This window comes from Gopherus evgoodei, chromosome 3 (genome assembly GCF_007399415.2).
Source record: "Gopherus evgoodei ecotype Sinaloan lineage chromosome 3, rGopEvg1_v1.p, whole genome shotgun sequence".
In the NCBI taxonomy this organism is placed as follows: Eukaryota; Metazoa; Chordata; order Testudines; family Testudinidae; genus Gopherus; species Gopherus evgoodei.
The window spans coordinates 63,994,075-64,020,757 of record NC_044324.1 but is presented as its reverse complement, the minus strand read 5'-3'; the positions used below and the strand labels follow the sequence as shown (position 1 = coordinate 64,020,757).

Sequence of the window (26,683 nt, the reverse complement as noted above, 5' to 3'; positions counted from 1 at the left end):
TGAATTTCCACACGTCTTGTGTGGGAAACACCTATAGCTGTAGATTACAAAATGAGGTCAGAGCATAAAAGAGATATGTTGACTCCTAATTATCAGGCTACAGCTCAGGGGAACAGTAGCTGGCAAAGGTATGGCAGGCCGATGAAGAAAGCTGAGGTATGTTATCTCTTAAGGGAAATGACTTTTCAACAAAACTTAGGCTTTAATGCAAACATTACCATCTTTTGATGGGATGTTTCCATGTATGGACATATATGGGATATTGCTACCTGTCTCACTCTAGTCATGAAACCTTTCTCAAAGTCTGGATTCAATGATTTACGTCTGTGGAGCAAGTTTATCCATGAGCACCATTGCACTGCATGCCACTCAAAACTCGTGACCAGAACTGTATGCACTACAGTGGCCCTACCCCTTTTAATATTTTTTTGGCAGAAGGCCCTAGGAGTAAACTGATTTAGAAAAAGCTTAAGAGAGAGTATTTGTAAAGCAAAACCTCATGGAATTATTTAGATAATTTTGTCATTTCATTAACAGATATAACTTTTGTAAAGAGTAAAAATTCTGGTTAAAATAATCACAATCAATTCACAGACATTTTAAATTGCACAAAGGAAGTGGCTTGTAATACAGTCAGTTTTTTAATTTTATTTCAGTGTGAAAGGCCAATTTAAAACCCATGCACCATTTAAGTGCTTAGGTTTTAAGTGATATTAAAACTGTGCATAAATCTGTGCTGATCCTCCCTCTAATATAAATAATTGGAAAGAAAATCTTAGTCTCCTACTATTTCTAAATATGTGACATGTACTGTGTATAAATAAAATGGCACTTGTTTATTATTATTATTAAGACCACCTAGCAAGATATATTTAAAATGTACGTGATGGACATTCAAAATGAACACACTTGGAATGTTTCCCCTTTCCCTACCTTTGGTATATTGCTTGTCTTCTTAGGTGTCCCTCCTGCACTGGGATCCCCTAGCACAGAATCCCAAACCATGCAGAATCTGTTTGAAATCAATGGAACTCCATATGGATACAGAGCTCCTTGATAGCACATCCCAATACAGGATGAGTTTACATTGTAAATTCTTTGAGAGAAGGACCTTGTCTTCGTGTGTGTCTGCACAGCATGTAGCGCAACAGAGTTGCAATCCTGATTGCATCCTTTGGGTACTACCACAACAGCAGATGATAATGCGTCCTACCTATAAGACTTTACTCACCAAATATTCAAGTGCACGACACATAATAATAAAGCAAGTCAGAAATGAGCTACACTAAATTACTGAGCTGAGCAAATAGTTACTATACAAGCTCACCGGGGCAGAGAGCAATATTGCAAGGTTTATGTTGTGTTTCCGGTCCGTCACATGATCTTCCCCCATACTGGGGAGGTATACATGACCTTGTTCTTGTTCTTTGGCCTCGACCACATGTGAATGAACACAAACTCCAAGGTGACCACTCCTCCCAAACTCCATGTACTGTAACAAAGCAAACGACACCGGTAACATAGAAGATTAAAAATAAAAACAACTACATTGTAAAAGGGACTATTTTGCCCAACAAGAGAAAAAAAAACCACAGTGTTTAGAAGTTTGCATCGTTAGCATATACAGATTAGCTTTAGAAATTAAGTTCACTAAAATAACATCTTATTCTCCATATACTACATGGAGCTTTGACAAATTTTATTTGCTCTTTTATGAGTTAATCTAATCTCAATACATTTTTTTTCTTTAGTTTAGAAGCATGGCCTACATTTTTAAAGTGAAAAGTGATTTTGGGTGCCCAGCTAGAGACATTTTAAAGGGGTCTGAGTTTTTGTGGACAGGTAGTCAGCACATGAAAAAATCAGATCCATTTTGGGTGTTTTAAGACAGGTACTTAAAAGCTAAGACAGCCAAAATCACTAGTGTCTTTTGAAAATACAGACCTATGTCATTTCTTAGTCTGGGACTCTGGTACATTAAGGACCTAGTCTTGCAAGTATTATTCATTTCAATGACAGGATATGGTCCTAATGTTTTTCTTCAGGTAAACCTCAGTTTTGCATTATTTCCGGATAAGACAATATATGGGGATTTATCAGATTTAATAGTGCATTCCCCTGTACATCAGAGTTTTGGACCAGATTATTTAAATTACTTTATGAGATTATATGATATAAATACATACACATAAATATTTTATATAAACAATGACTTCACAAAACAAATAAGGAATGTTATAGCAAGCATTCTTCCCTATTGTTTTCAATATAGAAGAAACTGACATACATCGTATCTTAGCCTATTATCTTTATATTGCAATTCTTTTTCAAGAAGAATCTGAGTCAAATTTACAGCTGATACCACATAAAAAGCACATTATAAATAATTCACAAAATTCTGTAAAAACTCAGTTCCAGGGGAATATAACCTCTTTAAAGAGAGAAGCCTTGCAAAGAATGTCTTAGTTATATTCTAGCTAATCTAAGAATATGTAGGATAAAATGTAATGAGCTAGCACCCATCCTGAGCAGCAAACTTAGTGTGTGTCACACACATCTCAGTTGTCTTTGCAGGGAATCCTCCCTAACTGGCCATGGAGTGTCTGGGGAGATGGAGTGGTGTGCTACCGCCTCAACACATCCATGGCATGGAACTGAGTATCAGCAGTGACAGATTTTCTGGTTTTGTCCTCATTTTCCCTTGAGCATTGCCTATAGGGAACCTCCATGGAGCTGGCTCTCTCCTATCCAGGGGTCGCAAATTCCTGCTCAATTATCCTAGTCAAAGCCTTTGTGTTCTTGTGCAGCAAAACCACACTGGTTGCACCACCAGGTGAATCTCAGTAGAGTGGAGACTGGATTTGCCCTATTGGACATAATCATGAAATGATATGCAATGTCAATGGGAATTCTGCATGTGGAGAGCTTGAATTTCATTCTCATAGGAATATAGCAAGGTGTCTTTTTAGAAGATATATTGAGATTGAAAGTTTTATAGATAACTTCAGAGAAGACAATTTCTGACAAGAAATGTCTAGCTTCATGTAAGTAGATATTTTATTTTTTTTCATCAACATGAGTTCCGTATTGCTGAAAGCTTATTGAGTTGGCCAGATACAAAAGGTCTGCAAAATACCATTATTATTTCACACCCTACATTTCAGGTTGCTAGCTTCATTAACTTTCTCATCTAAATATTACATCAATATGCATTACATTAGCAGAAAAATAGGAGCATTCTAAGTGAATGTTAAATTGACAGATTTTAGTCTATTAATCTTAAAAACCTTGATTAACCTTGACAACTTAGTTAAATGATGAAATCCAAAGCTTCTGAAAATTAATAAGCTGATAAATATATTTTTGCCTAAGCCTTTATATTTCACCTGTCTACCACAAGCACTGTTCGTGGAGACATGTTATGATTCAACCACAGCATTTAAAGCACTTTTTCATTGGCAATGCATTACAGTTTCAATCCAGACCTGACTCCAAGGATCAAAATTCTTTTGATCAGATGAACATGAGAAACCAATTTGTCAGTTCAGGTTCTGGAGGGCTGTTAAGAACAACAACAAGGGAATAATTTCATTTGCTGCAGTTATAGTCGAACAAGAGGCTCATGCTGAAACAATGATCATTTCAAAGAGTACAAAACATATAAAGCCAATTCTTCCAGGTCAAGTCAAGAATAAATGGTAAATTTTCAGTATATTGCAAAAAATATTAAATGGGAAAGTTCTTGGTATTAAGTAGATATGGACTAAGAGAATGTTATTCAGTTCTGGATATACATTAGGGTTAGGGCTAGTGTTTAAGCTTGGTAATCTTAGATTTGATGATGTTAGTATATTGTAAATTGTCCCCAAAAGATTTCATTTCAAAATTGCAGAATTCTCATGAGCTGTTCTTCAAAGGTATTGCACGAGCATCTTGAGCCAAAAATCTTACAAGACTGTTCTTGCAAAATGTTGACTGCAGCCAAACCATAACTTTAAAACAGTTTCCCTATGATTTGGAGTCTGACCAAGAGCCAGAAAAGTAGCTGAGTTTGGATCTCGGGGTTCAAAGCTAAACCAACCTTTTCTCTGTTCTGGTTTAGATCCATCTCCTATATTACAGAAACTGTGGGTCCAAAAGCAAGTCTTCCATGGTAAACCTGGATCCCTATAATCTTTCTTTATTGTATCTACCCCCAAGCCAAAATACAACCCAACAGTTCACAGTGTCTTTTCTTGTATGCAGATGACATATGTAAATTTAACTAGAAGGTAATTAGTGAAGTTAGGGGAAACGGCCCACAGCAACAATACACATTTTCCTTAGCTTAACATCATTAACAAAGTGCAAAGAACCCCAGCTAAAATGTGCTGAAAGCTTAAGGGCCGGATGAGCTATGTCAGTTTATACCAGCTGGGGATTTGGCCCAGAGACGAGTTAGTCTTTTCTGTAATACAGTTGCAGTTGTGAAATTCATTATCTGGGATCAAAAAAGATGTTCAAGTTACTGCAAACATTTCTGCCCAAAACACTGGTAGCAAAGCTAGTCTGCATCACTGCTTTCATTAATTATTGATGGGAAGAAAACTCTTTATTTTGGAAATATTACATAGTAGTTTTTATTAAACTTAAATATCAAATATTATTATTTTATGAAAGCTGTTAAAGCTGTTTTATAAAACCAGGCTGACAAAGACTTCCCTTATACTCACTCTGATGAAGGTTAAACAACATCAGTCAGAAAACTCACAGAAACTAATTATTGACAGGGTCAATGTTGATTTATGTGCATATTTCCCCATGGATTGGCTGAGAAAATATTTCATGCAGAGTGGCTATTCTCTAGTCCCTCCATCTCCTGGCTTAAACATGCTGAAGTGCAAACCCACAGTGTTCACCCTAAGCGACTTCTGCAAGGTTGAAGGGGAGGCATAGACTATCCTTTACCCTCCTTCCAAGAGATTTTGGTAGTTTTTGTTAGATCTTAAGATACTTTCATTTACTCTGTGTTAAAAGAAGGAAAGATAATTTGGCCAATGATGTTCAGTGGCACAAGGCTTAACAACTTCATATAATGAAATAAGAGTGCTCTGGCTGAAATTAGATTTCAGCCAACTTTCTCAAAAGTGACTAGAGGTTTTGGGTACCCAACTTCAGACATGCCAAAGAGACATGATTTTCAGACAGTGCTCAGCACTGAGCACCTACCTTCTCAAAATCAAGCCCCTTTAAGGTGACAAATTATACACCCAAAATCCATATTCACTTTTGAAAATCTTGACTTTAATTGGCTACAGGTAATTCACCAAACTTTTTTCAACCTGCACCCCTTATCTACAGACTTCTCCTATAGCTCACTGGATAAACTCTACTTTCTACTCTCCCTAGACAGCCTCTTGTCTTTCTGCATCTTGGGTTTTATCGTCCTCCCAAGTGAAGACTTGATTCTGCAGGCTGTTGAATGCTAATAATAAAGTTCCAGAAAAGCAAAGTGATAGTCCTAAGCTGTCTGCTCCTGTGGAGATAGTGCACTTGTGGAGATGCATAATATGGCAAAATATGCACACCCTCAGCAATGTGAGTACATGTGTGTCATAACTATAAAGGGAAGGGAACAGCCCTCCTGTGTACAATACTATAAAATCCCTCATGGCCAGAGACACCAAAATCCTTTTACCTGTAAAGGGTTAAGAAACTCAGGAAACCTGGCTGACACCAGACCCAAAGGACCAATAAGGGGACAAGATACTTTCAAATCTTGGTGGGGGGAAGTCTTTTGTTTGTGCTCTTTGTTTTGGGAGTTGTTTGCTCTTGGGACTAAGAGGGACCAGACATCAATCCAGGCTCTCCAAATCTTTCTGAACCAGTCTCTCCTATTTCAAACTGTAAGTAACAGCCAGGCAAGGCGTGTTAGTTTTATTTTTGTTTTCTCAACTTGTAAATGTTCCTTTTTCCTGAGAGAATTTTACCTCTGTTTCCTGTCATTTTGAACCTAAGGCTAGAGGGGATTCCTCTGGGCTATATGAATCTGATTACCCTGAAAAGTATTTTCCATCCCGATTTTACAGAAATGATTTTTACCTTTCTTTCTTTAATTAAAAGCTTTCTTTTTTAAAAACCTGATTGATTTTTCCTTGTTTTAAGATCCAAGGGGACTGGATCTGGACTCACCAGGAACTGGTGGGGGAAAGGAGGGGAGATTGTTACATTCTCCTTGTGTTAAGATCCAAGAGGTTGGATCGGTGTCCACCAGGAACTTGGTGAAAAAGCCTCTCAAGGCTACTCAGGGAGGGGAAGGTTTTGGGGGGAAAGAGGGTGTTCCAGACACTGAGGAATCTGGATGGTGGCAGCAAACCCAGATCTAAGCTGGTAGTTAAGCTTAGAAGTGTTTATGCAGGTCCCCACATCTGTACCCTAAAATTCAGAGTGGGGGAGGAACCTTGACAATGTGTATGGCACAGGGGAGTAGAGGGAAATACTATGCAATAAGTGGGAGCAGCAGAGAGCGTTGTGATGATAGCTGAGTGGTCTAAGTGCAGTTCTGCACGTGAAAATTATTTCATTATTTTTGGATGCTCTTGATGACTCTCTGGAGTGCTGCTATACCCAAGTGTTTACAGAAAAATGAACTTTGGCCAAGTTTTCTACATTGTATACAAGCAGTCCCATCTCAGAGTATTTGTGTAAATAAGGTGAATAGATGTTGTCCTTCTATAAGAAAATGAAAACAGAGATGACAGGAAGGCCAGCCATTGAAAATTACATGCTTCCAACAATTCCCAAGAAATAGTATTGCTGACAGCCATATGATCAGTGTTTGATAGTATAGGCTGGCCATGTGTTCTTTCTGGCCCATCAGTCTGCAGGTATGGCATGGAAATTTCAAATGAATATTTTGAACAGGTTCCTTCTAAAGGTTTTAGTTGCCCAACTGCATTTGGGAACAGAGCAATGATCAGTCTACTGGCCTTTTACTAACAGAGGAGGGAGAACCAGATATACACAAATGCAGACCTGCTGAAGGATTCTGTGGAATCTACTGAAATTTCCACCAGGGAGTTTAGCTTTGTTATTAACTATCCCAACAAGATGAAGTAAGTCTGTACTGCTGCAGGACTGAGTCCTGAGGCAGCCTAGCTTCAACCAAGAAGTTAGCCATTAAGCAGCTGGCGTCAGACACACTGTTTTGGCTGGACCCTTGGTGTCAAGACACCTGGTGAGCTAATTATCATTATATATATATATAGAGAGAGATACCTATCCCATAGAACTGGAAAGGCCCTGGAAATAATGGTGTCATAAACAGATAGTTAAGAGTTAAGGCCTCTTTTACCTGTAAAGGGTTAAGAAGTTCACCTAGCCTAGCTGACACCTGACCAGAGGAACCAATGGGGAACAAGATGTTTCAAAAGGAAGGAGGGAAGTTTCCTTTGTTTCAGTTTCAGCCGGAGTGAAAAAAATCAAGGAACCAGCCTCTTATCAGAGTAGTAAGTTTTAGAAAGGGATAAATGGGTTTATGTTTATTTTCTTTGTAACTTGTCTTGGTACCATTAAGGGAATTATCAAATTTGGGTATTCTTGTGTGTATTAAGATTTTTGCCCAGAGGAACATCCTCTGTGTTTTGAATCTGTTGTCTGTGAGAGTAGCTGATATGCTAATCTCTCCCAGAGGTTTTTCTTTTACCTTTCTTTTCTTTAATTAAAAGCCTTTTTCTTAATACTTGATTGATTTTTTCCTTGTTTTTAGATTCAAGGGGGTGGATATGGATCCACCAGGAGTTGGTGGGAGAAAGGAGGGGGAATGGTTAATTTCTCCTTGTTTTAAGATCCAAGGGGTTTGGATCTGTGTTCACCAGGAAATTGGTGAAGTCTCTCAAGGCTACCCAGGGAGGGGAAGGTTTTGGGGGGAAAGAGGGTGTTCCAGACACTGAGAAATCTGGATGGTGGCAGCAAGATCAGATCTAAACTGGTAGTTAAGCTTAGAGCTTCTCATGCAGGTCCCCCACATCTGTAACCTAAAGTTCAGAGTGGGGAAGGAAACTTGACAAATGGATATTATTGTATGGACACATTTAAAATGGTCCATTCCATTCTTGCTTTGGGGTTCATAGATCATAAAATATTAGGCAATTCATATGGAATTTTCTATCTAGAACATAGTGTAAAATTATAAAAAGTTGACAATAATTCTGATTAAATTAGTTGTTTACTGGATAAGCTGTTTGTGCTTTTATAATGCCTTTCATCTCAAAAGTTCCCAAAACATTTTAGAAATTGATATACAAACTGTATAGGAATAACCACATTGACATGTCCCCTCCACCAGGGTGAAACTGCAAGTCTTTAAAGCAAGATAACTGTAGGAGACTGAGTCTACAAATAATTATCCAGTTACGTATGCTCTGTGACTGGATCTCTCCCACCTCCCTACTTGGAAAGGAAGAATCAGTTGCCTTTCCTCATAATCTGCAGACAGCTCTCTGTAGTCCTGGACTCCTGTGTTGCAGGAAGGTTAGAGAATTCATGTACTTGGAGGGAAGAGCATAAGTCTTCGACTGCAAAGATTTCATAGAAAAAGTAAAATAGTCTATTCCATAGTTCTATTATTTTTCTGCTGCATCCCTTATAAGACAGACCCCAAAGGCAATGACAGCCCATAGAGCATGAGAATTATTGCAGGAAGTCCAGAATTGTAGTGGGAAGCATAGGGCTTCTAGCCAGATGGCCATGTACTCATGGAATCAGGGGGACTTGGTGGCCAGACTCTTGGTTTTTTTTTTCCCCTGTGATGGGCAAATCTTACCGCTCCCAGACAGAAGACTGTACAGGAAATTCCACAAGAGGCATTCTCATGATCTCATGAATGATTCTCATCATTCAGGTCATATCAAACTAAATGGTTAAACAAATGCAGCGTCTGATGACATGTTAGCTTCACCACCGCTGCTTATCAATGGAGTTTTTACATCTATTTAGTGTGTTGATGATCAGGATTTCTTCCCTTAAAAGTACAATCTGTATTGTGCCTTTCCCCCCCCACCTTTATTTACAATACAGAAAACCTATGAACAAAAAAGGATGATACAAGAATTTTTTTTTTTAATCTGAAACTGACAGGAAAAATATTCTTCTTCAGTTCCTTGGCTTCTCTGAAACAGGAAATAATCACTTAGAAAATAAAAATTCACAGATGAATAAGAAGTACAATTTCCATTCTAATTAAAGTGCTTCTATGCAATTCATGTTTAAAGAAAAAGGTATTGTTTGAAATTCTTAGCATTATACAGTTCAATAACATCCACAATTTTATTGATTGGCTGCTAACACTACCTGGACAGAGGGCAGTGTTATTGCAAACCCTTGATTCTCTTAAAGGGCCGCTGCAGTGTGTCCCGTAAGGTGATACACAAGTTCTGGTTCGCACCTGCGACCCTTGACCACAAGTAACTGAACATGTGCTCCATTGGGCCCACTCTTCAACACCAGATTCACCTGTATTCAAGACAACAAACAAACATGAATACTGTCATGAGTATTAATAAAGATTTTTGTTTGCCAAAGTGTATTATGGCATGCAGGTATAATTTAAAGACAATAAACCAAACTAAAATAAACTTAAAAGTTAATGGAAAGAAAGAAGCTTTGAAAAATGTTCAATGAATAGAAAACAAATACACTTAAAAGCTGGAGAAAAACCAATTTGACCACATGGCATCATTTACAGCTTCCTTAGAACTACTTTCTTTCAACATTCCAGAAACAACACTGCCCTTGGCACACCAAAACAACAGAAAAAGTCTAGTTTTTCATAGCTAAAAATGATTTCTTTTTGACTGATTATATTTAGCACTCCAAAATGAAGGCGAGATGATAGTTTTTAAGGAATGATGACAGCAGAGTCAAATTTTAAAAACAAAACAAAACAAAACAAAAGTATTGAACTCCTTTTGGGTGAGAGAAGCATTTGGGAGAAGATTCCTGACTCTCTGATTTTACCCATAAACAAAAAATAATCTTTCAGGACTTTACTGTAGCTACACAGACTATTAAGCTGAATGGTGGGCTAAGAACTTTGATTTAATATTTCATCATAGTTTTTCATTACTAGACTTTGATATGAGGATGAGCTAAACTGTTTGCTGCTTTCGACGCTGTTACTGCATACAGTAATTACAGCTATTTTCAATGGAGTTATACAGTCAGAATTTAATAGAACAAATAATTGACAGTGAATAACTTAGCCAACAAATATATCTGCTATTTCTGCTCACAGAATATGTTTAAGGAATTGCAATATCTTCAAATGCATTTGTTATTTAAAAATATCTGACTTTTTTTATTCTATGGATTATCACCAAAAGCAAGATTCTCCTACTCTTTCTCATAATGTGTACTACCTTAGTCTTTGAGCAATCATACTGAAATGAATAGGATTACTTAGCACAAGGTACTACCCAATATGAGCATCGGTGACAAAATTGGGTCTGATTTGTGAAGATTTGCTATTGGAGCTGAGTCAGTTTGTTGTTAGTGATGAAATCTACTACATGGTATTACTTCTGTTCCCTGACCTGATGCATGCAGAAACATTCTGTTATGACTACTTGGGCAAGGGTGTTTAAAATTCATTTTCACTTGTGTCTCTGAAATTCTTTATCTGAAGGCATTCATGCTAGGAAAATACAGAAAGGGTATGAACCTGGCTGAAGCAAATTCATTGAACAATCTCTGTAAGTAATCATGGAATCGTATTCACCTAGCTTCATTACAGTCATTGTAAAATACAATGCCATGGGCCTTATCAGGCCATTGATTATAAACCTAAGTCCCTTCTGAAACAAACTGGAACTTATATTTAAAAATCAAAGTCATTCTATGATCTTTTATCCTGAAGTAATTATTAAAAATTTAAAATCCTGTTTGCATCCCTGTATCTTTATCTATTCTTCCAAGGTTTTGCCCACATCAGCAATCACGAAAACTCTGCAGCCAGGAAGACTCAGATAGTGTCTTCCTTGAGTACTGTAAATACCATATAGTGATTTGTCTAGAAACCATGCTCTTGTAGCAGGGCATCCGGCCTGCCCCTTTCTCTCCACAAAGCAAGCCCATCACTTTTGCCACATGTCTGGTCTCCATTACTCCATTAAACAGGAATCGTAAGGATATTCAAAGCCTCCCAGAAACCAAATACAGCACAATGTGCCACTTATTCAGTATCAAGCCAGAACACTTTATAATTAAAACATACAAATCCTCTAGCCTTTCATAAAATTGCATAACATTGCAAAAACATCTATGAACAATGAGGTTTATTAAGGTGTGAAAGCTCCAAAACGTGAATCTTGCAAGCTTTGCACTCATTTTGTTACAAGGATCAAGTAGAAAATTAAGCATTTTATTGTTTAATAATCTCTCGTGTGTCATTTATGATTTTGATTAGGCTGTTACATGACTTGCGTTGAGATCAGAGGAAGTAATGTAGTAGGTATGACTATTCTATAGGCAACCAGTAACTGTAATAGTTAGTATTATACAATATACCACTATAGTCCCTGTGAAGAATGTAGGAAAAGAACTTATTGTAGTAGCATCTTCACTTCTATTCCAGGCAAATCCTTCATTTTAGTTTCTTTCTTTTCCTACAGCTTTGACACTTGACTTTGCCTTTGTAAAAGTGGTTGAGATGAAAGGTCAAACAGCACAAAAAGTCAAAGCAATGCTTCTCAATTTGTTCCTCATTATGTAAAACAGTCTTATATAGTGAATGCAAATTACCCGTTATCCCACACCGACCTGGTGACAGTGCACTGCTATTAAAATGCGGAATGCAGTATTAAAAATTAAAACTATTGGCTAACTTATACAGGAAAAAAGTTGTTTTTAACCTTCACAATGAAATAGACAAAAGCAGTAGCCTGGTATTAAGGAATGTGATTGTTTTTAGTGAGTTTTAAGATGAAAAGTGCTTACTGAAAGCCTTGAAGAATCTATGTACCATACAACAATATATCTTGGCTCCCAATCCAGAAAACACTTAAGCATGTGCTGAATTTTAAGCATGTGAGTAGTCCCTTTGGGACTACTTAGATGTTCAGAGATTTACACATGTGTAAGTGCTTGTTGGATCGAAGCCCTAAGGAGTAACATGACATTTCAGGCACAAGGAATAGCAATTTTTGTGAGATTAGGAAATACAAAGAACAGATTTGTCTCACAAAATATTCCATTCCTTTTGCAGAATCATATTACTTTTTACTAATCCTTTCTGAAAGAAACATGATATATTTGATAATATTTTTTGGGGGGGAGACACATTATGTAATTGCTAGCAAAATATGTGCTTTATATTATCAAATATATTAAAAGTTTTCTAGATTAAGCCTAGGTTTTGACTCCCAGATTGCACTTCTTGGTTTTTTGTTTGTTTGTCTTCCTTCTGAATATTACAAAAAAGAACTGTGCTATGTTTTCTTTTTAGCTGTTAGTTACTTTATACCTACCATGTTAAATCTATGAACTCAAATTAAATGGTAACAAACTAACAATCCTTCCTTTTCCTGAGTTGCTAGACCTGTAGGAGAAAATTCTGTCTGGAATGTCTCATTGATCTGTGAAACACTTACCTGTATTTATATATTCTAAATCCCATAACATCTAAACAAAGTATAATTTCAGGAACGCAAAAATAACAAATATAAGATAATTAAATTATGAACTTATTTATTTGAATTTTTTTATGTTGTACACAGATACACAGAGAAACACATTTTTTTAGTACTGAATAGTAGGCCTGACACTCTATTGGTGTCAAAGGGATTGGATCCAGTCTTCTCAAAACAGTATTGAACATTTCTCATATTTTTCCAGCACAATATGCGTTTCCTAGAATGCAATTTGTACTTCTGCTGTGTCTTTGCCCTTTCATTGCAGGAAAATGGTATGCTTACAGTTTAACTATAGTTATTTTTCATTATTCTTTATTAGATAAAAAAATTAAAAAGACTAAAATAACAAGAAATTATATAAACCGAAAGAAATGTAAATGATTTCCATTTTCAAAACTCCATTAGTTTTCTTAGTGTATGAGTAAATCTATGAAGTATGTTAGAAAATCCCTGTGGTTCTGTTTAAGAAGATATCACATTAGTTTTGTCACAAGAAAATAAATACATTACAGTGAAAAGATGAAATGATCACTACAAAGGAAAATCAAAATGAAAAGATGAAAATTAGTAATAATGTTCTAAAAAAGAACACAGTGTTATTTAAAATGAGTTCTCTACAGTATGCAAAAGATATGTCCATAGAATTAGGTATGTGAATTTGTATGCTCTGCGCACACATCTCACATGCTTTCAAAACAGAACTTGGAAACCAAGCCTGTATAATTGTGAACTTTCATATCCCACTTCGTTGTCACCATATTTCCAGAGTAGAGGGTATTGGTGGTCCATTTGAAATGCACTTCTCTAAAAACCATAGAAAATTGCAAATGGATGTATAGTTACTGTCAGGGCTGGCTCCAGGCACCAGCATTCCAAGCTGCCGTGGGCGGCGGAGGTAGTCCGTGTGCCCTTAGGGTGGCAGGCGTATTTCCAAGGTGGCTTCAGCTAAACATAGAAGCTGCCGCCGAATTGCTGCCGTCGCGGAAACCCACCTGCTGCCCTAAGGGCACACGGACTGCCCTGCCGCCCGCGGAGGCAATTCGGCACGCTGCTTGGGGCAGCGAAAACTGTAGAGCCAGCCCTGGTTACTGTTCAGTAATAGGTTTACTGTTAATTTATATAAAAAGCTAAAACAGATTCTGAATTTTTTAGGGTAATTATAAGAAATCAACTAACAACATTAAATCAAAAGGGTTAGTCTAAGTAATAAGAAACTGACATCATCAGTCTGAAATAAATATGTAAGCTCTCCCTGTGCCTAAACAAAAACTGTATGAAACTGAGGAACTTCTGAGATAATTTCTCCATTTATGTCTGACATATAACTGCAGACATCTTCCAGTATTGTCGATTGGGTTCATGCATAAAAGCAGTCCTAGGTACTGGTGGGAGATCAGCACTTTTTGTCTTCTAAAATCTTTATAAAATGGATCACTATTGATTTTTATACATTTATGTTTACATTACTTACTATATGACTTCTGAAAATCTGTTAAAAGTGTAAAGCACTCTATATCTAAGAAAGTCAACATGCAACTGAACTAAATGTAATTATAGCTCATTTACTAAAATGAATATTAAACTTGAAGCATTATGTAGGAAAGATGCAGACAGTCTTCTAGGTTAGTATCTATGGAATACAATGTAAATTGTTTCAAATCCATACAATGCTTATGTGGCACGAGGTTTCTGATGCAGTAATTTATTAGAATGCAGTAAAGTGGGCACATCAAAGAGTCAGCATATACCAACTGTTACAACACAGTGATATCTGAGATGCACTGTTATTATCCTATAATTAGAACAGGACAGGACTTTAGTATCTTAGGACCTGATCCATCCTTTACTGAAGTCTATGGGAGCCCTTCTTTTGACCTCAAAGGGAGCTGGATTGGATCCATAGATACTGTTGCATATTAATTGTTGGTAAATGATGACTTTTTAGAGACAAGAGCAGGGTGTAGATTCTTTATGTAATATTTTGGTATCTTTATCCAAAGATGGTGCAGTTGATAAAATAAATTTGAAAAATACACCTCTACCTCGATATAATGCTGTCCTTGGGAGCCAAAAAAGCTTACTGTCTTATAGTCGAAACCGCGTTATATCGAACTTGCTTTGATCTGCCGGAGTGCGCAGCCCTGCCCCCCCCGACCACAGTTTTACCACGTTATATCCGAATTCGTGTTATATCGGGTTGCATTATGTCGGGGTAGAGGTGTATGGCTTAGATGTAAAACTGTTAGATACTTTGCACATCGAATTCATACCTATTTATATATTTAGCAATTATGAATCTGGAATCTAGAGAATATAGTATTATGTTGGGGCAAGGACACTAAGGGCTGAATACATGCACATTCAAGTCTCCTAATAATTAATTAATATGATAAATGCCCAAAGCAGAGATTAGATTTCAGTTGTTCTATTTATATTAAAATTCTAACACACTTCCTTAACATTGTTTTTTTTTAAACGTTGTTTTATGGTCACTGTAAACTACAGTTAATCTCAAAACTGGACTAAGTCTTTCATGCGTAAGCCTGCTTTAATTATTAATAAACTCATGTTCATATTAAATCATTCAGTATCCACATTCACAGTGCATGTTTTTTATATGGTCCACCTAATTCTCAGCTACTTTATTTATGGACTTTAACTGGTGGAAAAATAAATAAATAAATGGTTCAAAAATATCAGCTTAGAAAACTGACAGGTATACAGTAAAAGATTATGGAACATGCAGTGGCTTTGCTAAAATTAACAACAGTAAATAGAAAAATGTAACTAATGTATTACCAGTTTGTGCCATAAATTTAGCAGCATCAGCTTGTTCCTGAGGGACCCTTTTCTCATGAACAGATCGAGGTCGCTGACTTTTAATTGTATGATCTCCCATCATTCCAAATTCTAAAGACAGAATAAAGGTTTATGAAAGCTTGTGTGTAGACATTTCTCAAAGGTACATACTGTCTCATGCAATATGTTCCTAAACATACCTGGACATTGCTGGTAAAGCTCAAATGACTATGGCAATTATCAGCTTATTTTGCTATACTCATCTTTTAAAAACTATACTTAAATTCACATTTGCAAAACTTTAAACATGACTTTATTGTAAGAAACAATAAAAACATTCAATGTAGTGATACTTGTACTATAATTCAGCTGCATATTACAAGACAAAAACAATTATTCAAATGGAGACATTATATTCTATTTTAAATCAGTGCAAACCACACCAGAAAATTACCACCACAATCTTAATTATTGCTGTTCTGTGACACAGCCCAGTTCCTTGTGCAGAAAGCTCCCATTCCTGCACTCAACCTTCAGACTGATGGACTGGCAAGCAGCTTTCCATGACAATGGTGCCAATGCCACATAATAAAATGGCCACAAACTGCTTATTATACAGACTTAAACAACTGTCGTATTTGTTCCCTTCATTGCTTTGGAAAACACTCTAGGGGTATGTCTACACTGCAGCTAAGAGCGTGCCTCCCAGCACAGGTAAACAGATACATGCCAACACAGCTCCAGCTAGCACACTCAAAATAGCAGTGTGGACACAGTGGCACAGGCTAGCCACCTGAGCAAAGACTCCAGGAGCCAGGCAGGCTTGTATTCTGGCAGCTAGCCTGTCCTGCCATCCATATTGCAACATCTGCACTGCTATTTTGAGTGCACCTGGTTGTGGTAGGCAGACATGGGCTAGATCTGCTCCAGTCAGAGTGAGTCTGTCTACCTGGCTCGGAAGCACGTTCCCAGCTGCAGTGTAGACATACCCTGTGATGTCTAGAGCTATATTTTGCAGTTTAGACATACCCTGTGACGTCTAGAGCTATATTTTGCCATCAAATTTTTAAACAGAACTCCCCATTTATTTCAAAGGGGACATCTGCATAACAATCAGTGGGATAACATGGGCTTCAGTGCTGAAGCCAACAGTTCTTGATTTTTAATCCCAATGCTGCCACTATGCTGCTCTCTGGCTTTGGACAAATTCATTCATCCAGTGTGACCTCTGTGATTGCATGTGCCCTGTAAGTGATATTTCTGCCTCTGGAACATGTCCCCCTCTTTTCTTCACAGGTGTATAGAAAAGCCTTCTGCTCTCAGATGCTCTACACTCAAGCCCAGTGGGGGTTGGGAGGCCAGGGGCATAGGCAGGTGATCCATGAGGCAAGAAGGCAATTCTCTCTACTGAAATGTGAGAATGTGTATGAAACTCTGGAAGTTTAAAAATTCAGAGTTGCTTCTCTGAAGGCAGGTTACTTGCAGAGAGAGAACAGAAACCTAAGTCTCTTCATCTATAAAATGGGGGAGATGATAATACTTAGTTTCCAGCCCCAAAAGGTGTGGGTAAGGCTTTTACAGAGTTAATGTCTGTAAAACACCACATATGAGCTAAATGCTACTATAAAACAGATTATTTATCTGTAATTTTAAAAAAAAATCTCATTCTCATACCAAGACTGTCTCAATTTTTAGTGTTAAGAAAATATTAATAAATCACAATCATACAATTTCAACAGCCAATCAGTAAAGAGGATGGGTATTTTTTGGCCTTTTCTAATAGTTGTCAAGATAGCATTTCAAAATCAGTATTTGTCTCTGTAAATATTCTTTTATTAGCTTCTTTTACATTAAAAATGTAACTATTCATTTGAGAGTAACAGCATATTTTGCATTCTAAAGAGAATATTTGAAACATATAATTAATAAAATATTCTGTGAATTATATATGATATGCTAAAAGCTAGAAATATTTATTACAGATAATTAAATTATTTAACATATATTTTAAATTCCCCCCAATTTAAGGAAGGGCACCTTGATCATTTACTTTGTGATTTTATATTTTCTAATATAAATTAACAATGGAATCTTTATTAAAACAATTTGGGGAGATGTAGTCTGGATGTCCATTTAAACTGAAATAAACAGTGTGATCTGAAGATTATCTGGAGAGAGATATTTGCTTCTTGAGCACCACCCCATGTATTGAGCGATACTGGCACCATGCTTGCAAAATGCTGCTTACCCATCTTTCAACCTGCCAAATGAGTGCAACAATGGGAATCCTTTGCAAGAAGAAGGCATTCCAGAGGCATACAGGGAAATGGTAATGCTTTGGCCTCAGTTCTGCAAAATGTTGAGCACCATTCAGAGTTGCAAGTACAGATTTCTCAGCACCTCCAGGAGTTGTTGCTCAGCATCTAGCAGAATTAAGCCCTAATGAAGAGATCAGAGAACTTTAAGGAGAACAGCCTTCAGTTTTGTCTTTGTTACACCAGCATTACACTGGTATAACTGCATTCATGTCAATGGAGATATTCATGGCCAGGAATGGCAACAGAGAAAAAAACACTTTATACAGACAGGAGTCATCTAATTTTATCCAAATCTCTCTCTTTTTCTCCAATAAACAGCAAACTTTCCTCTTAATTTACAGATGAATGCACATTAGCTAGTTTTTAACTTGTCTGTCCACAGTATGTTGTGTATTTATAGTGCACCAGTCATTCTCAGTAGTATCTCTTGTAACTAATATACAATATTTTCTGTATATATTTTGTCAAATATACCACAAGACTTATGTAGTCCTCTTATTTTGCCTATTTAGTTGAGGTACTTAACCACATACTGCACATGAACAACATATGGAGCGAGCTTTGCAAGCTGCACACTCCTGGCCCACGAGGTGAGGACTTCTGTCACTTATAATTTCCTGTGTGTAAAGGTTCCCTTCCACTCCCTAGCATTGTTGTCTTGCACACTTGGGCTGGGTCTGCATGGTAGAGTGGTTTACTCAAATAACATGGGATCCTGGAGATGTAGCAGGCTCAGCAAGGATAGCAAAGTTTAACTAAACCTGAATCACCCCTGTTAGAAAGCCATAGGTGATGAAACTACTTTCTCACAATAGAGGAGCACTCTGTTGTTTGTTTGTAGGATCAGGCTTTCAGGGGAGCATGGAGTGGTATATTTGAAATCTTGTGTCAATAACAGTGTTCTCAATTTAGTTAGTATTGGTTCTGCTCTGAGCAGGGGGTTGGACTGGATGGCCTCCTGAGGTCCCTTCCAACTCTGATATTCTATGATTCTATGAAGTGTATTGTATTAGTATCAATGAGAACTTAAAAGGCAACAATTGCCTCACTAAAACTCAGATTTCTCATAAGAAAATCAGGGACAAGTACATTTTCTTAATGGGATCCAAAGTGTTTATGTGTATATCTGTATATATCTGAAATGTCTATGTATATATTACAATCGTGTATTTTAAATAAGAGCTTGTTAAACATTTTGTTTTGCAAAAAGTTCCCCTGGAAGTACAAAAAAAATACTAATTAAAATAACATGGTTTCCTTTCATTTCCAGTTCCCATCTAATGATAAGTATATAACTTTTAATACTTGCTGTGTTGCTAAAATATTACCAAATCTCACTTTAGCTTGAGGGAGCTGTTTGTGGGGAAATGGGAATAGTGATAGAGTAGTACCATATTGCTAGACATTGTCTGGCACAGAGGTATCCTGCAGTTACAGGCTGAGATGGTTCCACACAGAATGCTGCAATATGTTTCCGGTACTTTTAATTGCATTTCTGAGCAAGGGAAGTTTGCTCACTATTGCTATTCTTGGCTAAGTCTTGTTGCTATGCGGGAACATATGTCTCCTAGCCCAGAGACCATGAATCCTTGGGGATATAGGTTTTTGACAAGCTCTTCAGCTGGATATACCTCCTAATGTTCTCGAGTGTAATGGAGAGATCCTTTCCTGCTCTGACCATGTCATAATTTATTAATGTGAATTCAAATACTGCATTAAACTGTTGCCTTGAATCATAAACAAAGCTTTCTCTCATCCAGGAGGACAGATATATCACCAGGTCCAAAGCCCACTGAAGTTAATGAGAATCTTTCTGCTGCCTTTTACTGGCTCTGGATTAAATCCATGCTGTATAAACCACCCAAAAAGCTTTGACGTTTTGCACTATAATGGTAATATACTCCCATATTCTGTCTGGAACCAATCCCATAGAGAAATGCCTCCACAATCTACAAATACAGGAGCGGAAATTGTGTTTGTTGAAGACTGTGACTAGACAATTGCCAGGTCAGGAAATGTACATGTATAAACATACAGATCACATCTACTAAACCCTAGGCTACAACATAGCATAACATGCTCCAGGCTGCTGTTGTAGAGGTTCTTAAGGAATAGCCACTCTACACATATTTCACACTGCTGGCATTACCTTTTACATGTGCACTGAAATTTAAATACCTCCTAGCAATGTGATGTCATCTCAATTACAAGTAAAAAGGCCAGGAATTAGCTCAGTTTTAGCCACATCAAATCCAGATCCATCAATCTGGATGTGGCTTGATAATTTTCTTTCATTTATAACTCCAAAGTGTGATAACATGGTCCCATGACTTTTGACAGCGAAAAATTATAACAGTAGCTTTTGAATATGGGAAAACTTCAGAGCAGGTGTTAACTTTAACATTGTCTATCTGCAGCCTCATTGTCATTACCTTTACTTTTCATGATATGTTATGGGAGTTTTTATTCCTATTTAGTAATCTTTTTATTTCATATTTTTAAGTGAGAAGCTAAAATCTTGACGTCAGTGTAGGCATTTATAGGTGCCATGTGCCATGTGCTCTCTGTAGGAACAAAGAAGAAAACATTTGTTAATAGTACAAAAATGCAAAGAAGGAAAACTGCAATACAAAACTAGATAACAGCTTTGCAAAATTCTACTCACCAATGGCTAGTATTTTCCTTCTGACTGATGGATAATATATGAGCTTTTTTTTCTATCATCATCAAAATTAAGGTATAGGACAGCCAAGTAGATTTTATGCCTGGGCTGCTTAGGCAGTTTTGCAAGCAGGCTACACATACATCTGGGAGATCAGATGACATAACAAATCACTTGAGCTTTGAGCTCATGATTTCCACTATGTCATTAGAACCCCAGAATATAGATTTATTTCTCACTGTTATCTGTGTGCTACTCTCTACATAATATGCATCATGGAATTGTTAAATGGACAGCTCACAAAAGAAAATATGGCATTGTTCGACATAATAGCTGTGACTCCAATATGAAAGATCTGCTGAGCTAGAAAAGTGATGCAGAGAAGTCTAGTGTTACTTTTTTAGAACTTCATCCTGTGAGGTGCTAAAGCATCCCCAATTCTCACTGAACTCAAGGGAAAGTAAAGGGTGCACAGCAAATCTCAGGAAGTGATCAGCACCTCACAAATAAGTAACCCTTGACTCTCAAAGGCAATCCGTCATTTTGTTTTCTCAGCCATGGCATTCTACTGTGCCCTCCAGGGTATTGTATCACCCTTATGTTATTTCTTCATGATCCCAAAATGTAAATAGTGCAATTACTCTTTCCTCCTTAGTATGGACTTAAGGCCAAATCCTAAAGTTCTTGCTGCCAGGAGCTTACATGTATTAAGTTTCTACAAAACCTACCTTCAAATTCTATGCACAAGGAGCTTAGAATGCAGCCCACACCAGCATAAATATGGTCCTACACAGAAGGTGCACAAAAATAACTGCAAAATGGGATGTGAGGTGGAGAAATGTGGAAAGAGCCAGGATAAAAAGCCATATTGCACCATGAACTTTCCAGCAAAACAACTCATTTATTTCTAGAGCCCTGCACGGATACAACATTTTTATCCATATCTGATCTGTGATCTCTAAACATGGTCCATAGATATCCGTGGACATAACAGGGATATCCACAGATTTTCCGGGCTCTATTTATTTCAGTAGATTCAGTCTATTTCAGGCTGCAAGAAGCTTTGAAAAGGTTTGTGCACATTTTCTTCTTCCGTAGCCCCTTATCTAGACTCTGCCATAAGTTAAATAGTACAGTGTTCAGCATTTGCAGGTTTGGGCGTGGGATTAATCTTTGCAACGTGTGTTTCTAATCACACCCATGGCTGGTCAGTACAAAAAAAAATTTCTTGTCACTAGATGGCAGGATGTGTATTTATTTACACAACAAAGTTTTGCAATAAATTGGAGAATTGTAGCTCTTTCCACTGCTTTTTTGTTACAAAATGACCCTCAGGTCTTGGTCCTGCTAGTTAAGGCAGGGGGCTGGACTCGATGACCTTTCAAGGTCCCTTCCAGTTCTAGGAGATAGGTATATCTCCAATTATTAAAACAAACAAACAAAAAGATTAAGGTCTTGCTAAAGCAAAATTCCCATTAATTTCAAAGGGTTTTTTCCTAAATAGGGCCTGAGTAAAATCTCTAGAGCACCATTCCTCACTTCCACTCTATGGCACTGAAGTTCCACCGGAACCAGGCTGTCAGGGACTCGCATCATGGCTTCCCTTGGGAACACCGTAAAGGAGGATTTCCCCACCATGGCATGCAGGCTGAAATAATAAATAAATAATGAAATAATAATATAATAATAATAATTAATAATAAATGAAGTAATAGAGCCCTAAGCTGTAATGGAGTTCTGTGGGAATCTCTGTTTAACCAGTCAGAGGTTATTTGTCTCCCGTATGCCACCACCTAATACTTCTGCACTTCACAAGTAGACCCTGCCTCCTCCCTGTACAGGTCTGGACTCAATAAAGAGTCTTCTATGGCCTCTCAAGAAAATTGAAGAATGGTACCATGGAGGTATTAATCCCTTCTTTCTCATTGGAGCAGTGACAGCCACACAAGGAAGGCACCTTTCAGGCACATAACATCGGTAACCCAATCTGGCTCTGAATAAGGATCTTCAGGATTTGGCTTAATATATACACACTCACATTGTGGACCAGCCAGTGTCATTTTTTTTTTAAGAAGATAACAGCACAGATGTCTTACCTATCCTCCCGGAGGTAAGCAAGGCTTCTGACGTTATCAGTATGCATATCACTGCCCCCGAATGACTGTTTAGCCAGCCCCACATTCTCACATGCAACAATATATACCTTCCTCTCCTAACAGAGATGGGAAAGCTGTCATTAGGATTTTATTTATTCATTCACTTTTACTTTAAAATCTGAATTTAATATTCATTAAATAGATTTACATTGACAGTACCGGAGACTGACCACTATTTTTATCCAGAACACAAGGTTCTCTGCACTAATCTGCCAGTGTGCCTTGACTCTGACCTGGAGGGACTCAATTTAGGGCTACCTATTCAATCCATTGTGAGGTTTTTTTGCTACCAGTGGTGGTGGTATTTACTTATTTATTTTTGTGATGTTTCCTTTATTTTCAAAGAGTTAAATGTTAAATAGAATAAGTTCTGTCACTAAAGGGTAAAGTTAGATTTGGATTGTGAAGGCAGATTCTGCTGGGTTGTTTTTATGGACATAATGGGACAAAGATACTTTATGATTCATGTCTACACAAAGAGGACTTTAATGATAGTGAAAATCTGGACTGTGGGCACTTTTAGAATACTTCTCTTCAGTCCAACACCAAATAAAATTTACAGTTAGATGAACACTTATAATCAGATTGCTATCTTTAGCATTCTGTGCTATAATATTTTTATGTCATAAATATAATGATCAAAAATGGGAAGCCAATGTCCATTAAGACATGACCTAACTTCATATAAAGGATTCTCAGAAACTGTTAATTTACTGACGCAATTATATCATCTCTTCTAATTTACAGAATAGCCTAGAGAAACCTGAAGAAGATATCTGTGCAGCTCAAAAGTTTGTCTTTTTCAGCAACAGAAGTTGGCCCAATAAACAATATTATATCACCCACCTTGGGACCAATGTGGCTATAACAACACTGCAAACAAAATATCCTAGACTTACTCTGAACTAGATATCAGATGTTAGAAATATTAAAACCTGAAAAGACAAAAAAGGTACAAGTTTCAAAAATACCTAACTGGGTTATGTGTCGAAGTCCCATTTCAAAGTTGACTTAGGCACTTACGCTCCTAAGAACCACTGATGTTCACATCCATTTTTGAACATGAAACTTAGGTCCTTAATACACCAGGCAATTTTTTAAATTTTATGCAATCTTTTCACAGATGTTAAAAACAAAGCACGTTATGTAAAGTTTGCATGCAATAGGAAGATATTACTGAAACCTATTCACAAAGTGTTTGGATATTTTTTCAGTTATAATAAATTTAAATGATAAGGTATATTCTATATTTTGTGCATTATACTGCACCTTCACTTTAAGGAATGTCAGGATGGTACATGTACCAGTATTTTTGACAATCAATATGCCCGCATTTGCATGAAGGATATATATCATTTTCTCTATGCATTTCTCTAGTCTGGAAATTTTATTCTCAATTCCATACATTGTGCTTAACTCTTTCAACTCTGGTTAGCATTACTGTAATAGGATGTGTGCTACCAAAATTGTGTGTTTGATTTTAGAATACACACTCATATTTTGCTATCAGAATACAACTTCATATTTTGATCAGGAAAAAAAACTGTATTTAAAATGTATAAATAATTAGAGACCACCACAAGACCTTCAGTCTTGCCCCTCAGATAAAGACACAGATACACAGACCTTCATAAAATTATTTTAAAAAAGGAATAATTATATGGGGTATGCATTCATCATACATCAGTAGCTGATACAACGGTTCAAGAACTTGTACACCTCAAATTGCATGGTGAACCCATTAGCTCTTAAAAACCATTGCTGGATTAATACTACTACTCTTTCCACTGCAGGTCCATTAAGAAATGAAATATTGCTGAATTATAAAACAAAGTATTGTATAGATCCTGGTGAACCAGATATTCTTAAGAAATGGCCACCTCATGAGATATCACAATGTATCAATGAAATAGAAAAATTAAGTGCTAAGTCCGAGAGGATGGGAAGAGGGAGGAACATGAGATATCACTGATCAAGTACAGCAATAGTATTTATTATTTCCCAATTTTATTATGGTAAAACTCAAAAATAACCAAAGACAGATCTAAAGTAAGCCAAAAGCAACTTGTAATAGCATGTGTAGCAATAGAAGTACCTTGTAAGAAAGAAGTTTCCCCATACTTTAATTTATGTTAGGGCTGTCGATTTACTACAGTTAACTCAAAAAAATTAATTGTAATAATCACACGTTTTAATTGCCCTGTTAAACAATAGAATACCAATTGAAATTTATTAAATATTTTGAATGTTTTTCTACATTTTCATATATATTGTATTGTGCATTGTAATTGAAATCAAAGTGTATATTATTTTTATTATAAATATGTGCACTGTAAAAATGATAAAAAAATTGTATTTTTCAATTCACCTCATACAAGTACTCTAGTGCAATCTCTTTGTCGTGAAAGTGAAACCTACAAATGTAGGGTTTTTTTTTTGTTACATAACTGCACACAAAAACAAAACAATGTAAAACTTCAGAGCCTACAAGTCCACTCAGTCCTACTTCTTGTTCAGCCAATTGCTAAGATGAACAAGTTTGTTTACATTTACAGGAGATAATGCTGCCCTCTTCTTATTTACAATGTCACCCTAAAGTGAGAACAGGTATTTGCAATGACATCATTGCAAAGTATTTACATGCCAGATATGCTAAACATTCGTATGCCTCTTCACACTTTGGCCATCATTCCAGAGGACATGCTTCCATGCTGATTACACTCATTAAAAATAATGCATTAATTAAATTTGTGACTGAATTCCATGGGGGAGAATTGTATGTCCCCTGCTCTGTTTTACCTGCATTCTGCCATATATTTCATGTAATAGCAGTCTCAGATGACATGTTGTTCATTTTAAGAACACTTTCACTCCAGATTTGACAAAACGCAAAGAAGGTACCAATATGAGATTTCTAAAGATAGCAACACTCCGATGCGGAAACTACAGAACCCAAACCATCAAAATAGAAAATCAACCTTCTGCTTGTGGCATCTAACTCAGATGAGGAAAGTGAATATGTGTCGGTCTGCACTGCTTTGGATCTTATCAAACAGAACCCATCATCAGCATGGACGCATGTCCTCTGGAAGGGTGGTTGAAGCATGAATGAACATATGAATCTTTAGTGCATCTGGCATGTAAATATCTTGAAACACTGGTTACAACAGTGCTAAGTGAATGCCTATTTTCACTTAGAAATGACATTGTAAACAAGAAGTGGGCAGCATTACCTCCTGCAATTGTAAACAAATTTGTTTGTCTGAGTGATTGGCTGAACAAGAAGTAGGACAGAGTGGACTTGTTGGCTCTAAAGTTTTATATTTTTTAATGCATTTTTTTGTACATAATTCTATATTTGTAAGTTCATCTTCCATAATAAAGAGAATGCACTACAGTACTTTTATTAAGTGAATTGAAAAATACTATTTCTTTTGTTTTTACATCATAAATATTTGTAATAAAAATAAATATAAAGTGAGCACTGCACACTTTGTATTCTGTATTGTAATTGAAAACAATATATTTGAAAATGTAGAAAACATCCAAAAATATTTAAATAAATGGTATTCTATTATTATTTAGCATCGCGATTAAATCACATGATTAATCGTGATTAATTTTTTTGTCTGATTAATCATCATTAACTTTTTAAATCTCTTGACAGCCCTAGATTTTACATATTCTTAATTCAGCATTATAAAGATCACCTGGTATATACATCATAGCTCATTTTAGTAGTGGTTTATAACTTTGGAGGGCCCATTTGCTTTTTCTGAAAGTTTTTCTTTTCTTAACAGTAATTAATAATGATCCCTCCATCTTCCCATTCTCTCTACAAGTGACCGCATATGCACATACACACATACATCCATAACATTGGTACTTCATAACCTCTCTCTTCTGGCCAGGAAGGGCTGAATAAGAGTAGACTGACAAAGAAGCTCAGCATAGAAGCTGAGCAAATTTTTTTTTATTTATGTCAGAATGCTCTCAAATAAAAAACTGAATTTGCTTCAAGTTGTGTTTGTACCTCTTGTGTGTTTGCTATACACAAATAGTCTAACACCTGGGTCACTT

General features: G+C 36.7%; 1 protein-coding gene across 5 annotated transcripts in view; it reads right to left on the bottom strand.

The window, feature by feature from the left end:
- The window catches only part of ADGRB3 (adhesion G protein-coupled receptor B3), a 641,000-nt gene that overhangs the window by 334,138 nt on the left and 280,179 nt on the right, over positions 1 to 26,683 (bottom strand). For all 5 annotated transcript variants that reach the window (XM_030555674.1, XM_030555672.1, XM_030555671.1 and 2 more), the window contains 3 exons: positions 15,468 to 15,578; positions 9,331 to 9,492; positions 1,328 to 1,492 (listed from right to left, as the gene is read on the bottom strand). In XM_030555674.1, coding sequence (XP_030411534.1) covers positions 1,328 to 1,492; positions 9,331 to 9,492; positions 15,468 to 15,578 — 438 coding nt within the window. The remainder of the gene's footprint in view (positions 1 to 1,327; positions 1,493 to 9,330; positions 9,493 to 15,467; positions 15,579 to 26,683) is intronic.